Raw genomic sequence first — 17,226 nt, 5'->3', positions numbered from 1 at the left:
GTCTTATCCCCCATTGGCGCAGGGAATAGATTGGCAAGTCTGCGGACCAATCACAGAAGCGTCTTGAGAGAAGTAGGCGGGGAAATGAGTAGCAGTGTCCCGGATAAACAGACGGCATGAAACGGGTGCAAAGTGCTGTGATGAACAAGTAAATTCATGTTAAAATGATGAAAACAGCCGGCCAAATAAATAAATAAAATATAATAATAATAACAACAACAATAAATCACATGTAAGCAGATGTATATGAGTAAGGTTTGAAAAGTGGTTAAAATATTTTACAGTGGAATATATTATTTTAATTATTTTAATGATAATTTTAATGGTTGTCAACAAAAATAATGATATCAATAATGCTAAAATATTTTGAGGCGATTTTAAGGACGAAGATTTCACATTTCCGACGATGACAGGTGAGTCAGCATTTATGAACAAAAAGCTGCTGTTCCTCAGGATGTTAAAATAATAAATAAATGAATAAAACTAAATGAATAAATAAAACTAACAGTAATAGTACAGGGGCATCAGCTGGGTTTGAAAATGTTATGTCTGTTGAGCCCTAATTTTATCTTGTGTTATTTTTTTTTATTTATTTATTTTTTTTCATTATTATCTGGAGTGCAGATCAAGTGCAAATTCCTCAAAGTCTATTCATAAGTTACATCTTGAAATACTTTTTAAAACATACTTACATAAATAAACATTTTCAAAAATAAAATTAAAGGGGAAAAAAAAACATTAGGTAAGCACTTGAAATCAGCGTTCCCTCTAAGTTTAAAGTTTTTCAGATGATTTATCACATTAAATAACTAAACCTAGTCAGTAATTTCTCTACTCTGTCCTGAGAAACTGAGTCGACTTATTTTTCTCAGTTTTGGTGGTAAAATGTATAAAAATATATGATGCAGCTTTTAATGCTTGGGTGGGTGGGTCAAAGTGGGTCAAAAATGACTCATTTTTTTCCCCAATCTCTCCGATGAAAATATTTCATCTTTTCATGTTCTTGCTTTTCCTCAAAAATCTTGTTTGTGATCCTGTCCCATTCAAATATTTTATTAACTTTTTGTACTTTTAAGAAAATTAATCTTTTGTATCACTACCCCACGTTTCCATAAGTGGGTCAAAAATGATCAGCATACATTTCCTGTGGAGTCTAATGATTATAAATCCTGTTTTGAAATGTCAGTAGTGTAACCACTTACCAAGACTACTTTACACATTATTTTGATATATCATATCAATAATTTCAATATGATCTCATCTTTTTTTTTTTTTTTTTTTTTCCCTGCAGGAGCTCTTTCCTAAAGCTAAACTGACAATAACAGCATAACATTACACATTTATAACCACAATCCTCAAACCATGTGGCTCAGTTACCTTGTGAGTCATAATCATAACTTTATCTGTCTGGTGTTATTACAGAGAGCCTGCTGACATTATTATAGGCCGTGTGTGTGTTTCGTAGACAGAATAGAGCAACAAGACAGAAGCAGGTGCTGAAGCTGCCGGCCTGCACATTTATTTTAGATTTCCTCATGACCTCTAACCTGCAGCCTGAGTGCAAAATTAGTCTGGAAGCCCAAGCTGAAGGAGGGCTGCTAGTTTGATCTGATGACAAGTAAACCTGTTATCCACAAGTCAAATGCATGTAAAAATATGTAGCACAGATAACCGTATTTTAAACAATGAATCATTGTGCACAGCACATGCGTTGGTTTGATAAAGTTGAGCAAAAATGATGAAAATAATGATTTGAATTACTGAAAAATACACTGAAGCTTATAAAGTGGAGGGACCAGTCACTTCTACATGTCAGGGTTAATTGTAGCTAATGAGTTTTATGAATTTAAACTGTGATCTGCCACTTGGATGAAGGACTTTGCATGCAAATTCACCTGTGAGGAGAGATCCCCTTTCAAAAAACAAAACAAAACAAAAAAAAAAACTCAACACAGTAGCTCGTTCCTCTCTCTTTATTCATATCTCAGCATGTCGTCGCCTGCACAGGGAGGGAAGCAACCCCCCTCCGCACCGAGTCCACCCGCCGACACGCTCACCTTTTAAATTGCTTAATACCCTAAGAAGCAAAGTTCCATTAAGATACCAAACACAATGCTTTAATTCACATACATGGAAGAGGTGGGGCAATTCACAAAGAGCATGGTTACAGTATGTCGAAGAATCTCCAAATCAAGTATTCCACATGTGATTTGAGTTCTATAAATACACTTCCAGGTTGTTTTTTGTTGTTTTTTTGTTGTTGTTTTTTTTTGTCTTTGAATCACTGAACTATTCACTTTATTGATGCGGCCTCACATCAAGATGAGTCAAGACCATGGTAGATCGATTCAGCTGCTATTATACTTACATGACTGTGTGTGTGTGTGTGTGTGTGTGTGTGTGTGTGTGTGTCTGTGTGTGGACGAAGAGAGAGCGTGACAGAAGTGTGTGTGAATGTTGAATACTATACAGATGTGATTGAAATGAACACCACTTTTTCATCGCACATGGTGTTTTAGGCTTTACAACTCTTCTTTTTTTTTTTTTTCTTTTTTTCTTTAACACTGCAATAATGGGACCAAGCAAATTTACACCAGGTTTTGTTTACTTTTTTTTTTTTTTTGTCATTTTCGTTGTCGTTGATGTCGTTGTTGTTTGTTTATGTATTTTCCCGTCCTGTCCGGCTATCAATCCACGTACATGGGCGAGCTGGGCGAGGCCGGCATCTGATCCAGGATCCTGCAGACGTAACTGGCTACATCGACCGAGCGCTCCTCGTACATCTGAATGAACGGGTGTTTCTGCAGGGAAACAAAACAAAATAAACACAATTATTTGCACTTGGTCCACCAATTTTCAAAAATGCAGTCAAATATATTGTCATTTATGTTGCAGAATGTAAATGTACAAAAACTGCTGTCACTCTTGGTAACAGGGCATCAATAACTAACCAACCAACTAACCAACTAACCAACTAACTAACTAACTAAATAAATAAGGCTGAGTGAACCAGCCTGCTTCTGCTAATAAGCTGGTACCGCTTTACAATAACACTACTTTCATTAACGTTTTATGAATGGTTTATAATTAGGTCATTAATTAGGTTGGAGAGGCTATAAAGCATGTGTAAACACTTATAAACAAGTTATGACACAGTTTTAACACATGGATACAGGCTCACTATTTGGCAAGATCAAATTACCACTGCAGTGCATCTATTCTGTTAAAGCTTGGTCTTGCTAGTTACTTAGTTTACGTTACTCGATCTTGCCAAATTGTGAGCCTGCACTGATGTATGAAAATTAATCATTTTAATTAATAATTAAAATAAGTTTATTAATGACTTATATAATGTTTACAAACTAATTAATAACCCACTTAAGTTAATCTGCTTACAAAACTGCAAAAGGGCAGTATAAGAGAACATGACATCAAGAAAATTATTATTAAAGTTCATGAAGTTGAATTCACAAAAGCAGACAGGATGCATGTTGCTCTAAGTCTGTTCTGTATTAACATACAACTTGACAAGCAGCACTTAGAGGCCATGGTGCCATAATGTGGTAAAGATGGAAAATTAAGATGACCAAAAACTGTATTTAAGATTTAATATGTTTAAATACGTTCAAAACCCTGCAGTGTCCCTGCTCCGTGTGAACTCACCAGCAGCTCTTTGTACTTTGGCCTTTTTGACTCGTCCTTTGTAAGGCTTGAGGAGAAAAGAAGAAGAAGAAGAAGAAAAGGGATAAACATGTTAATACAGCAGAGACTGAGGTTTCACTGTGACAGGCCATGACACATTTTGTCCACCAGGGGGCCACAAGAGCAAGCAGCAGCTGGAGTCTACACTCACCCAGGACACCACAGATCCTGTCATTAGAGCAATCACACAAACTGCAAGCAGATATTTTTTTTCCATCTTCAGATCTGTGACAACTGCTCTGGTCAGCTCAGCTCTATGTGAACACATTTCTGTTTGTTTTTTTTCTTACCACAGATTGACAAAGGCGATGAATTTCGGGGAGAAGCGCCTCTCCTCTGAGTTGCTGAGCTGTGGGGGGTCGCCCCGCACCACCTGGGTCAGCTGGTCAAACACACTGTTCCACTTTGGGTAGGGGAACTGCCCCGTGGCCAGCTCGTACTGAAACACACACCGAGAACAACACAGGCACGACACAGGATTATTAAATATGACCTGCAACTAATGGTTTATTACCAAAATAAACAAAATAACGGTGAGAAACAATGCATGACAAAAAACACCACCAACACAGGGGCATGATGCCCAACTGTGTTTATTAAAGCATACGTAATGAACACGACACACATTTGCAATACTGTGTAAACACTGTGAAACCACTGTGTATTATTATTATGAATGTATTTTTTTTGCCATTTCTGCTGCATATGACAGTGATAGTGGACAAAGACAGGAGAGACATGCATTCCCATTATTTTCCAAAATGAAATTTACTGAGCAAAAACCTATGTAATATGGTGGGAGAACAAAAATACAGCTTCTAATTTTTTTTTTTTTTTTTTTCATGAACTTCATGAACTCACCAGTGTGATTCCCAAACTCCACACATCCGATCGGACGTCGTAGCCTTGTCTGGAAGCACTGGGGTCTATTCTCTCTGGCTGTGGATTAAACAGGACACAGAAGAAATTATTTATAAAAAAAATAAATAAATAAAAAAAACCACAAGCAAACAACAAAAAAACAACATCTAGACTAAAATTAAAAACGAACAAACACATGTGCTCTTAGACTTCAGGAGCTGTATGCCAAAGACAGACAGGGAATATCACAGCTAATGGCTCATGGTCCCAGTGAAGGTGCCTGTTTTACTCCCATATCAAACTGGCTACTGTGGCCGGGACACAATTTTCACTTTAGCGCATGCCATCTGTGAAAACTCACACAATTAGAAAGTGAGACGGGAAATACTGTTGTCACAATTCTCTTGGGCAATTCTCTTGTGTTTAAGACAAAAAAAAAAAAAAAACAATTCAACAATTCACACGGGTACAGTCTGAGATGTACAAAGGTGTGTGTTCACAGCTTAACCCACATATGACCTTATTTGGAGTGTGGCCACCAGCCAGGTCATGATGTAGCCGATGATACAAAAGGCTTTCAAACATTCAAGCCCAGCCAAGCGCCTGGAATCTGGCTTTTTTTTTTATTTGCAATGAGAACATGCTTGTGATCCAGCTCCTCTCTTACTTTCCAAATTCCATACTGAATTTAATAATTAAGTGTTCAAGAGACATGTCCAAAATAAGCCTTTATGCGGCGTGTTTCTAGGTACGCCCCCCCACCCTCGAGAATACCGAGCCACCTCATCACCTCTGGGCATGTTTTCACCTGCACAGTAACGCAGTAACACGACGCCTTCGGCTCTCCGACTGCGGAAACAAGTCCCGCGTTCTCATTCCTGCCCCTGTGGGCTGCAGCGCCGCTCTGCATACCTTACGTGACCACTTGTGACAGCTCCCTCATCGACAAACCTCCCCCTCAGACCGTCACAGCCCAGAGCAAAGAGGTGGAAGCGGCGGCAGAAGGGTGCCAGCATCACTGGCAGAGTCCTCTATCACACCCAGCCGGTCTGCTGAGAGGAGGAAGAACCTCTCTGGCTCATTTACAGGCCCAAATTAGATGCTGATGTCACCCAGCAGTGTGGGACAGCCGGCACTGCAGCACCGATGTGTCTTATGATACGACGGCAGCCCGCTGTGCACAGCCTGGCTCTCATCTGGGAAAATGTAGAGGCTGCGCGCTCACAGGGTGAAAAGGTCTGGGCTCAAACAGAGTGAGAGAACGAGGCGCTGCTGAAAAACGGATCAGCAGAGGAATAAAAGCACGGCACCTGCTCTATAGAAAGATGCGCCTCCCGTTTATTAAAATATGATGTTTCAGCCGAGGAGAATTATGAAATATAAACTGCACACATGTCCATCTGCACAATGTCTACTTGATGTATTTTGCATCAGTAGTTGTCATCTGATGGTTTTATTATATTGCAAATAAGGCTGCAACTAACAATTATCATTATTGCCAATTAATCAACTGTTTATTTTTTGATTAAGCAATTATATGAAGAGCCAATAATGACAAATGCCCATTACAAGTTAGCATATACCATACCGTATCTTAAAACGGCTTCCTTTGTCCGACTAACAGCCAAAATCTTCCAAGATTTTCATTTCTTAAAGATATGAAATGGAGAAAAGCAAAAAAAAAAAAAAAACTCAGTATTTGTGAAGCCATAACCTGCAAATGTTTGGTATTTTTACTTGATAGTCAAAATTCTAGCTGCTTAATGTTTTGGTCACTCGATAAGTCTTTTATTCGACTAATTATTTCAGCACTAGTTGTGAAATGTAGCCACTGCCAACACATAGGACAGACATGCATTCTGACAAATTACTTGTGCTTAGATTTCCAAAGACATTAGACACTGGATCAGCTAAAATAACCTTTACAACCACATGGAAACCAAAAGCAGTGGGTGAAGGTTTCTGGTACTGCACAGTGCAAATTAAACTGTAGGTGTGTTCAACATCCAAACGTAGCCTGAGGTGAAGATCATGCTTTCCATACTTCACTGTAGCAACATATTCAAACACTGAGCCAGCCTTCTGAGCTCTGGATGGTCTTTTCTGCCATCAGACTCTCTCTCTCTGTCTCTCTCTCTCTCTCTCTCTCCGCTGGCTGGATGACACAGAGAGCCTGTAGTAGCCGGCGTAGGGCTGGCTGAGCAGCCGGCAGGTCTGCCAGCTGGAAACAGGAAACTGGAGCCGTGTGGCTGAGATTCCTGGGCCGTGAGCTCACAGCTGTGGGAAGCTCCTAGGTGGCTTCACTGGAACCAAGACATGAATGAAGCCGCCCCTCCTTGGCCTTTCGGAGTGCGCGTGGCGGAGGTGTGCCGCTGCATCCTGATAGCGCCTCACCAAATTTAGAATGGAAAGTGCTGTGCAGAAACAGAAGGGAGGAGGGGGGCGGGGTGGGGTGGGGCGGGGCTGGGTCGGGGGGGGGGTGAGCGGGAGCACCCGGCTCGCATTGACGTAACCCTGCGACAAAAAATAAACCTCACTGATGACGACGTGGTGAGATCACTCCTGCGCACTGCCAGCAGTTTGGTGTGGGTCAACTATGTTGCATGTACACACACACACACACACACACACACACACACACACAGGGCACTCCCCCAGGATGTGGGCTCATAAACAAGCTACTGAGATGTCAAATGTAAAAAAAACTCCTATCATGTCATCCATTGATTTCTGCTTGCAGGAATGTTTAAACAGTCGCTGATCAATAACCACTCCATTCAATAATAATTTCCTTTCCAATGAAATAGCGGCCAGTGTACGAATAAAATGCCAGACCTCAGTGTCATAATTCATTATTTCCCCAAGTTTTCTCCAAAACACGCCAGCAGAGGCTCAGATGTCACACGTGATGGACAGACAGGATGTGTGGGCGGAGATCAATCCATAGTCCTTTCCCAAATCTTCAACCGCAAGGGACAGAAAATAACGCCAAAGAACGTGTTGATAAATACCAATAACTCAATAATTATTTGACCAGGTGCTGGCTTTTAAAAAAAAAAAAAATCACTTTGGAGACTTCACTCTGAACAAAAAATCCCTTCACTTCCCTTCACAGCTCAGTGACGGAGGACAGGGTCACAACTGAGTGGCCAACATCACAGTTTCACGTTCAAAAGGCAAAAACAAAGACTCATATGCATAATCAATAAGCAGCAATACACACCGGCTGCTGATCTATCCATCCTCTGAACCCCCAAAAAAAGTCAGACGTTACAAACTTCGCCTTTAAAAACCGAACGTGATTTTTCCTCCCGCCTCCCTCGCGGGCCTCGGCAAGAACTAAGCCCGTCGATGTCGTCATCCGTTCTCACCGTCCTCAGCACATTTCCCACGAGCCGCACCGATATGTCAGTCCATCAATTAATTATCTCATCCGGAGAACGCCGACTGTTTTCCTGCTCTCGTGTCGGCCGATGAGACAGCCGGTCGCTTGCTCCTGTTCATGTCTGTGTCCTGCTCTGGGGAATTACGGGATGCAGAAACCTACAAGTGTTTACTTTTGTAATTCATGACTGTGTGGTCGTCGGTATTAGTCAGAATCACAATATTCTCCAAAAGGAGCCACTGCAGGCTATGCTTCACTGCACAGACCCACACATACAGCTGGTTGATTAAACTTTAAACACTGACAACACTAAAACGACCCACACTCACACTGCAGCATACATCATGTGGAGAGGGAACAAGTTACTGGGATTATCTTCGATATGAAAACATTAAAAACTAAGCTTTAAAACTAAATGATGATGTTAATAGATCTACAATCGCCAAGTGTGGCAGTTTTATGAGGGAAAGTGGTGAAATTTAAACATAGGATAAAAGAATCACGTGTGGTTTTGGACGACCAGGATCAACTTTCCCCGTTTCCATTAGAAGTGAAGACGGAGGATGAGAGCGAGCGGCTGTAAATCACCGCAGAGAGGATGAATCACCTGAGACAGTGCCAAAAAAATAAACCTGACTCCTTCAAGCATAATGAGATAATGATAGTGTTCATATGCAGCAATCCACAGGTCTTGTAATGAAAACGAAATGGTCAATCTTGCAACTCGCTGCAGGCTCTAAATTAATTTTTTTTACTCCTGCTATGTCAACAAAACCCATATGGAGCATTTCAAACCATGACGCAAACCCAGTTCATGGTTTTCACTGGATGGGACTCCAAAACAACACAAGCATACGGTCAAACTGCATGATTTCACATGTAACCTCGACCTTATCTTGCTTAATGCCGGCAGCCGGTTATCGTTCAGCATCAGCGTGAGCGACGAGCGTGGCCGAACAGAGCGAACCAGCTACCGGGGGACGCACGCGTGATTTAGGAGCCCGTGATGTCATCATTTAACGCTGAGATCATGACCAAGATGGCGATTATGTCAAAGCATTTAGTCTTTCCATATTTGCACCCAATAAAGCATATCTGAGACAATCCACATGTCCTCTCATCTCCAAACAGGCTCAAACACACGGACTCTCCTCTGTAAGCCACACGTTGGACGGCCATATGACTTACTGCCATGTAGGGTCTGCATCCTGCGTCTCTGGTTTTGGCGATCGAGTCCACCAGCTGGCCGCTGATGCCGAAATCGCACAGCTTTATGTTGCCGTTCCTGTCCAGGAGAATGTTTGACGGCTTAATATCTGCAGGAGACACAGAAAACCAAACGGGCAGGCGGTGAAAAACATCAAGGCGCTACCATGTGCTCGGATTCATTGTGGAAATTAAAAGCATCTGCTACGGTCTTACCTCTGTGTATTATTTTCAAGTTTTCTTTTAAGTGGTTAAGTGCTTTCACAGTCTGCAATAAACACACAGAACATCTTTGAGCATCAGAACACAATGACAAGGCTGCTTTATGGCTAAATATGTAAATGTGACATGTTGTATCAAAACTTACAGCTAATGTTATTTTGCCTAATATTTCTTCTGGAATCACGTCATCTAATGAGCAATATACAAATTTGTAGAATTTGTCGAACGAGGTAGACATAAGTTCCATACATATCCAACAGTCGCCCTGGAAGCAGAAAGAGGCAGAAGAAACAAACGTTTTCATGCGAGAATGCGATTTGAAATATTGAAATTCATTAAGTCGGTGATTACTAGGCTTGGGCGATGTCCAGAATTTAATATCATGATATCATCTTGCTGAAATAGTGTGATATTTGACCAAGCTTATCCAAGAATCCATATATTCTATTTTTTAATTATTATAAAATGTGCTGAATTTAATGTTTTGTGCATGCTATTTTGTTACTCTGTGTATCTGTTCAGCTGTTATACAGGTAACTAAACAGAATGTAACGGTTTTTAATCAAATAGAAGTTAAATAGACAGAAATGAATTTTAAATCAAAGAAGAACTTTGGTGCAAAGATTAGAATTGGCAAAAGAACGTGGCTAAAGGCACTACAGAGCTGTCTTGCACAGTCATTCAGCTTTGGAGCTCATATTGTAGAAAATGTCATATATGGCTGCAAATATCATGATATTCGATATTATCTGATATCACCCGAAGCCCAGTGATTACCACTCCACACATTAAAATGCGGTCACAGAGGAGTTATAAACGTGATGTAAGGCCTGTTCACCTCTCTGAAAAGAGCACCGTAAAACTGTACAATGTAGGGACAGTCACTACTTCTCATGACCACGTCTAAGTCCATTAGCAGCTGCTTTTGCTCCTTTTCATCGACCGTTGATCTAATTCTCTGCAAAATAAACACATCGACAAACATTATATTCAAAGACATAACCAAACAATCAGGATTCAAAGTTCTTCCTGCAGATTCGCCCCCCTGTAGGACTTTTATTCCCCGTCAGGACGATCAGATGTATCTAATGAGTCTAGTCACCATCACTCACTCATCTATTACTACCACTCACTCGTCGCGGTTTATTTCAGGAACCTCATTAGACTCAGCACACAGAGGCAAGAACAAATGAAAAGGTCGACGTCTCGCTCTGCTTTATTCGAGACAAAGACAGGTAAAGGAGGACAGCCAGTCACCTTGACCGCCATGATCTGGTTACTCGGCTTGTGCACCATCTTGTTGACCGAGCCGTAAGCCCCTCGGCCGATCTCGCCCAGGTCTTTGAGATCCTCGGCCGTGAAGTCGCAGTGCTGCTCCGGGGATATTTTCAACTTTCCCGACGACTCGATGCTGTGTGTCCTCAACCTCTCTCTGGCAAAAGCAAGCGAGCACACATACAGGAGAGAGAGAGAGAGAGAGAGAGAGAGAGAGAGAGAAGAATGTGCAAAACATGACGTTTGGCTAATCAACCCTGGATGTTTTTGGCACCAGTGTGGATGAAGAGCGCAGGGGCTGACTTACATGTGTGGGTTCTGGAAGGGCGTCCCCGCCGTGTTCAGTGTGAATCTAGTTGTGGATTTGATCGGCGGGTTGGCGAAGTTCAACTTGAGCGCTTTGCGTTTACCTGATTGGGAACAAGGCGGTGTAAAAAAAGCGATTAGATTTTTAGAAATGAAGCATCGGCTGCAAGGACTGAGCAAGGAGTCGAGCAGAACACACCACACTTGAAAGAAGAGAGAGCTAACGGAGTGCAAACACAACACAAAACCATAGAATGAGGATAAAAACTGAAGAGGGGACAAGCAGATTCATCCAAATCTACTCAAATTCATGGACATCATGCTTTCCATAGAATAAGAGTGTGAGGAACGGCCTCCTCTGCATCACCCTATGCACGTTTTACTGAACATATTACATATTTGCCATTTTCACCCATAAGCAAGTCACCAGGTGCTGGGTAACCCCTTAAATTTACACTAGTGTCACTGCTGCTATGGCCAAATATTACTGCAATAAAATGCATTAGTCCAGTGCATATTAATAATACTTATTGTGTCAAATTTAAAGACTACTTTTTCTACTGTGTGAAATTTGAACCTTTTTTTTCTACATTTATAGAGGAAAGTATATTGCAATAATTATTGTTTTATTGCCCAGCCCTGCATTTAACACTGCTTTTCTGGGGGTTTTATTAGCGCACTGAGCCTGTAAATACTAACCACGTCTCAGAAAATCTGCTTACCGTTTTCTTACCCTACTATCTACCTCTGAGTCCTGTATGCATCACTTCTGTTTTGTTTTGTTTTTGTTTTTTTTAATTCAGACAACAGAGCATGCTACCAAAAGATCCCAGACACCTACATTCACAGACCCAGAAACCCACAGGTAAACATAAAAATGGAGAAGAAAACACTAATGGATCTCGAGAGAACATGCTTCTCAAGGCCAACTGCTTTGATTTCACCTTGAACTGACGGGAGCATCCTACGCCCGCTCCACCCAACATACCACAAGAATGCGTGTGCTCCAACTCCAATAGGCTCGGGCGGAAAAAACATCGTTGGAAATGAAAACTGCGAGCATGTGTCCTTGTCTCGACAAGCAAGCGCTATGCTGCAGTGCACCCCATGCCAAAAACAAAACAAAGCGAAACAAAACAAAGTTGGCGTAGCTTTTACACTGAACCAAATACAAACTGGCTGGAAACGGGTACTGTGAAAACACTACAGGCACTATTTTTGCTTGTTAGTTGCACACTGAAAACCAATGAGGTAGAGCTTCCATTATGGTATTTGATTGGAACTTAATTAAATAAAGGAAAAAAAAACATCTTTCTCTTGTTCTGACAAACCTGTGCTACTACAGTGAGGACGCTCTTGTCAATGGAAGCTCTAAGCTTTAGGCTTGTGCCGATGAACAAACACACACTGAAGATCTGGCCTGTATTTGCATTGGACAATACTTTGCTAAACTGCTGCTGACTCACTAACACAATTAACTGGGACTTTTTGGGACCAAGAGAAATTCATTGGTAGCCCACAGTTCAGTAAATGTGCTACAAAAAGGCACTGATTTATGAAAGCTGTGTGGATCGGTGCTGCAGTCTGATTGTTTTGGCGACAAACCACAGTCAGAAACAGAGTGCCTCTTCCACCCCAGTGACACCCAGGTATCTGAGCAAAGTCACATTAAATCGCTAAACTAGGAGGGACCGGCACAAGCCTACTGGAACCCATCGAGTCTTCACTTGGATTAGTTGAGAACAACGGGACAGACTCCCCCATACCAGACTGTCAGGCGGAAACAAAGGGATGAGAACTGTTGGTGCTGTAGCAAAAGAGGTTTGGCTTACTTGGGGGAGCTCCAGACAGGTTTATCTGAAACCCTAGAGGTGAGAAGAGAGCTTTTATTTTCCTCGTATTTCACCTAAAAACAAGCCCAACTTGTGACAGACCGCTTTGCAACTACACTCGGTGGGGATTAGCGTCACCTACAAGGGGTCCCTCAATCTGGCTCTCAGTGCACGTTTATCGGCGTCCAGATGAAGCGGTCGTGAAATGCAAGAGTGCCCGTTTCACATGGCAAACTCAAAACTGAAAGAAAACCCTGCAGCTTTTGGGTTGGCAAATAATTTCATGTCGGGTGACCAATCGCAGTAATTGGCCTTGCATCACTGAGCTGTCAGACAAACTACAGAATTCAATCACAGGGTTAAATGCATTTTCTGGACAGTAATGCATTTGCATGCGCACACGTTTATGAAAACAACTATGAGCACTTGAGTATGGCATGTCAGTGAATTAAGAGCTTCAACATGGCAAATGAAGGAGAAAAAACAATCCGCAGATTAAATAATAAAAGGAGATCTGGAAATGAGGATGATTTACAACCATAAAATGATTTTGCAAGGAAAAAACATTACAGTAAATAAGCTTTTTTATCTTGGGACAGCTCACCATAATTCAGCATCAAGTCAGGAGTTAAGGGTCATTAGTTAGCATTAAGGTAAGGGTGAAAAATGGTCAGGTGAAATGTGAAAGAAAACAGAGGATTACACCACAGGGCTGAATGCTTAATATAATCTTTAAACTCAAACTACCAGCTGGCAAGCTCTAATATCAGTCTAGGCATAATATTGTTAGGCATCACTGCAGTAGCATCACTTTGCTCATAAATCCCTTGGCTAAAAGAAGATACCAGGGATATAAAACGTACACTGAGTTAAAAATCCAACACATCATGAAATCAACAAAAAAACGACAGTCGTGGGCATACAAAGTGTGTGTACGCTGAATAAAATCACCACACTTTCCAAAACTAGTAGCTACTGTAGGTTGCATGAGGTGGATGGGATAGGCCGAGGTGTAGTCTGAAAATCAGACAGACATCGGCAAATCTGTGATTCAGACAAATGCAAACAAATAAATAATAACAACAACAACTGATGTTGGGTCTAACCTGCAGGTGTAGCATTATCCTAGGTTTGTGGTTCTGTTAACTTTGAGGGGTAAAAACATAATTACACTGCTTTCCCGAGCATATTGACCTGCGTTTGACACTGGCGATCCTTTACAAAGCAGCAAAAGCCCTTTACTTTCATATCATACTACATAAGAGTAAACATTTAGCATGATCAATTTACAATCAAACTGTTTGTCCTACTCTACTAAGTCAATAAAGTGTGTAGCTACCTGTTTCACTCTGACATCTCCAGCAGGTGTTGGATTCTGAAAGTTAGAACGAGACATTGTTTGTACAAAAAACAGCATTGTCAATAAGCATTGGTTTAGTGGTGGCTGGGAATGAGAGACTGGCTGAGGTAGTACTTGACAGAGTCCTAAAGAGGATGCAGCCTTTCAGCTTCAAGTTTCAGTAAGCTCATTCCTCCAGGCCAGAAGATGATGGTGAAATTTTGCTATAACAGCTCTATTACATTCACTACCTACTTCGGAAAGTTGAGAAGAATGAATGAAAGCTACTCATTATAATAACAATATTAATAATAATAATAACAATAATAATAATAATAATAATGATAATGTAATTCTTGTTTTATCCCCGATATGTGTCGTTTTCTCTTGAAGAAACCTGGGCCGAACTCCCTTTAAAAAAATAGTGAAAATTTTAAAAGGCATTTAAAATGGCACTGCATAAAACCAATTGTGTTTACTCACTTAGGATAATGTATTTAGCATTAGCGTCTTTATTTCGGCAAACATTTCGTCCAACAAACATTTCTTATTTTCACCCATTCAGGAGTGTTTCACACTGCTTGCAAACGCTAGAAAAGGGTGTATTTTGGCTAAAAGATTGCAGAAATAACAACCTACCTCTTCAAAAGGGACATTTAAGCTAACTGGATTGGTGCTGTTTAGTAAAGACTTGATGGGTGTATCGTAATCGATGGTGGCATATTTTATCGTGTTGTATGTTTTAATGTTTTATGTGCACATTAAATTGACAGAATTTTAAATGGACCTTGGTGTGCAGTTCTCCCCACGCGAGACAAACCGAGCGGCTACCTAAAACTGCGACGAGGACTCAAATACCTTTTCATTATATAGCTACAAGAAATTATGCCAATTTATTCTCAATTTGGAGAATAACCACGTTTGTGCGCGCAGTCCGGTCCACCGAGGAATACGCTTCCAATTCGGGGAGTAGCCTGAGCCTCCCACGGCTAGCCCTGCTAATGTTAACCTTCACTGTAACAATATGTGCTTCCCCAGCGGGCTGAGATCCGCCGTCCTCACCCTGCATGCTGCTCATGGTGGTGATGTGCTGAGACTGGGACTGGTGGTGGTGATGCGCCGCGGATCCTGCGTTGTTGCTGCCGCCGCCGCTGCTGCTGCTGCTGTTGTGGCTGCTGGATGTTGTTGAGTTGTTCGGACTGGGAGTCGCCATTGTTGTGTGTTTGAATTCCATCAGCAGCGCCGGGGCTGCAATGCAGAGACACCGAGAGCAGCTTCACCCTTCCCTCCCGGCCAGGAGAACAAGAGCCGGGCTAACGGCTAACCTCCGAGCCGAGCCGAGCCGAGCCGACAGCTAGCGCGGAGAGGAGCCGCTCGAACCGCACGTAGGCGATGTTTTAAAAAAGTTGGCGACTCGCTGGGCTGCTAACTGTGTCGCTAATAACCTTAACAAAACAAACATCCAGCTAGGCTACGCTACCTAACCTGGCTAGCAGGAGCGGCGCTAGCCAAGCAGCTTTCCGACCCGCAATCAGCTGACCAAGTGACACTTGATGTCAACACCCACCGCGGCAAGCTAGCGGCGGAAGTGCCAACACGAGGCCGGATGGGATCCTTTTTTCTTTTCAAAATAAAAAGAAAAATTCACTTCAAAATAGTGGTAGGCTATGGATGAATTCTCAACCTGCTGAGAGCCAAGATTTCAAAACGCAATGCTGCTGTCCTCTGATAATTAATGAATTCACACACTTAGACATAATGCACATTCTTGGTTAACAAATTTCTAAGACACATATTTAGTTTAGTTTAGTTTATTCGATAGTTTTTAAAAGACACAGAGAATGTCTTAAAAAGAAAGAGAAAAAAACTAACAAGGATAACACAGAAAAGTCAGTGACTTATTTCCACTGTGGTCCTTTTAAAAGGATAGAGGAGGAAAATAGGTTAGAGGAATACATTGAGACAGACATGGCACAGACATTTCAGCATGGCACAAGGCAAAAGCACTTGCCAGGTAGGACATAACAATTCAGCAAAGCGACTCAGACAATATACAATAAGACCAGCATAAAGCTAAGGTCACAATGATGCAACAAACAAGGTAGACAATAAAATAAATAAGGAACGAGCACACAGGACATTTCAAAAATTGGACAAGGCACACAAAACAAATACACGAGCATCCTATTCATCCTGCACTGTTTGCATGGTTAGAGAGGAAGACCACTGAGGAGTTCATTCCTAATCCTCATCTTAAAAATGGCTGGACTCTGAACTTCTTTAGTAGAGAGAGGGAGTTTATTCCACTCCACAGCACTGCTGTATCTGAAGAGAGTGCTCCAACCTTTGTCCTGTGCCTGTAGAGGGATACATTACCTAGGCTACCTCTAGTGTTGTGTCCGTGGTCATGTCAAGTATTTTTCTATTTCTTGTTTCTTTTTCTGTTGCTTATAATTTATGTCTTCTCTTGAGAATGTGAGCAACTGCAGCTGACTCAGTTTCCCCCCCTTGGAGATCGATAAAGTATTTCTGATTGTGATCAAGCAAATGCAACAAACTGAGCAGGTGGTCATTCTTCACGCTCCGGGCCCCTGAGCTGACTTTCCTGAAGGACCCTGATATGAAAATAGATTTTGTTTTGTGTTAAGTGTCTAGTTGTGTTGATCACACACCTGCACACCAACAAACAGAAGCAAAGTGGAGGGAGCTACAATTATACACTTTTTTTTTTTAATATAAATTTTTAGTGACTTAAATTAGGCTGCGGTGAAATCAAACTATTCCTGTTAAACTGTTTTGCTGAAGAGCGCCCACAAATTATTCCTTCAACATGTTTATCACGATCCCTTCAGTCATGATTCATTAGGATTTCACCAACATGGAATTTAAACCTAAGTTTGTTCATTTATTTATTAGATGTTATTATGTAGTATTAAATATTTATTTAACCCTCCTGTTCACTCCCCTGTCATTGAACCTATACAACATGTAACATCCCTAAATACACAGTTAACAGCAGAGTTTTTTGCAGCAAACACAACTATACCTGCAGAAGGGTGAGAAGTATATTCCATATATTTCCAGTACACAGGTGTGGG

The 17,226-nt window shown here is 41.4% G+C and overlaps 1 protein-coding gene across 3 annotated transcripts; it reads right to left on the bottom strand.

The window, feature by feature from the left end:
- Positions 1 to 2,240: 2,240 nt before the first annotated feature.
- On the bottom strand, positions 2,241 to 15,677 carry map2k4a (mitogen-activated protein kinase kinase 4a). 3 transcript variants are annotated; one of them, XM_030057635.1, is made up of 13 exons: positions 15,191 to 15,677; positions 14,129 to 14,164; positions 12,790 to 12,822; positions 10,959 to 11,061; positions 10,634 to 10,808; positions 10,215 to 10,334; positions 9,522 to 9,641; positions 9,371 to 9,422; positions 9,137 to 9,264; positions 4,564 to 4,641; positions 3,993 to 4,141; positions 3,664 to 3,709; positions 2,241 to 2,801 (listed from the first exon to the last, which is right to left on the bottom strand). In XM_030057635.1, exons 1-13 carry the CDS (start codon positions 15,360 to 15,362, stop codon positions 2,688 to 2,690), a joined length of 1,326 nt encoding a protein of 441 aa, XP_029913495.1. In that variant the 5' UTR covers positions 15,363 to 15,677; the 3' UTR covers positions 2,241 to 2,687. The 3 variants fall into 3 exon arrangements, with proteins under 3 accessions (XP_029913495.1, XP_029913496.1, XP_029913497.1); XM_030057636.1 differs by lacking the exon at positions 12,790 to 12,822 and having other exon boundaries at positions 15,191 to 15,676; XM_030057637.1 differs by lacking the exons at positions 12,790 to 12,822; positions 14,129 to 14,164.
- Positions 15,678 to 17,226: the final 1,549 nt, after the last annotated feature.

The sequence above is a fragment of the Myripristis murdjan genome, chromosome 8 (assembly GCF_902150065.1).
Source record: "Myripristis murdjan chromosome 8, fMyrMur1.1, whole genome shotgun sequence".
NCBI lineage: Eukaryota > Metazoa > Chordata > Actinopteri > Holocentriformes > Holocentridae > Myripristis > Myripristis murdjan.
Note: the sequence above shows the minus strand (reverse complement) of the source record. Positions and strands in the feature narration are given on the sequence as shown.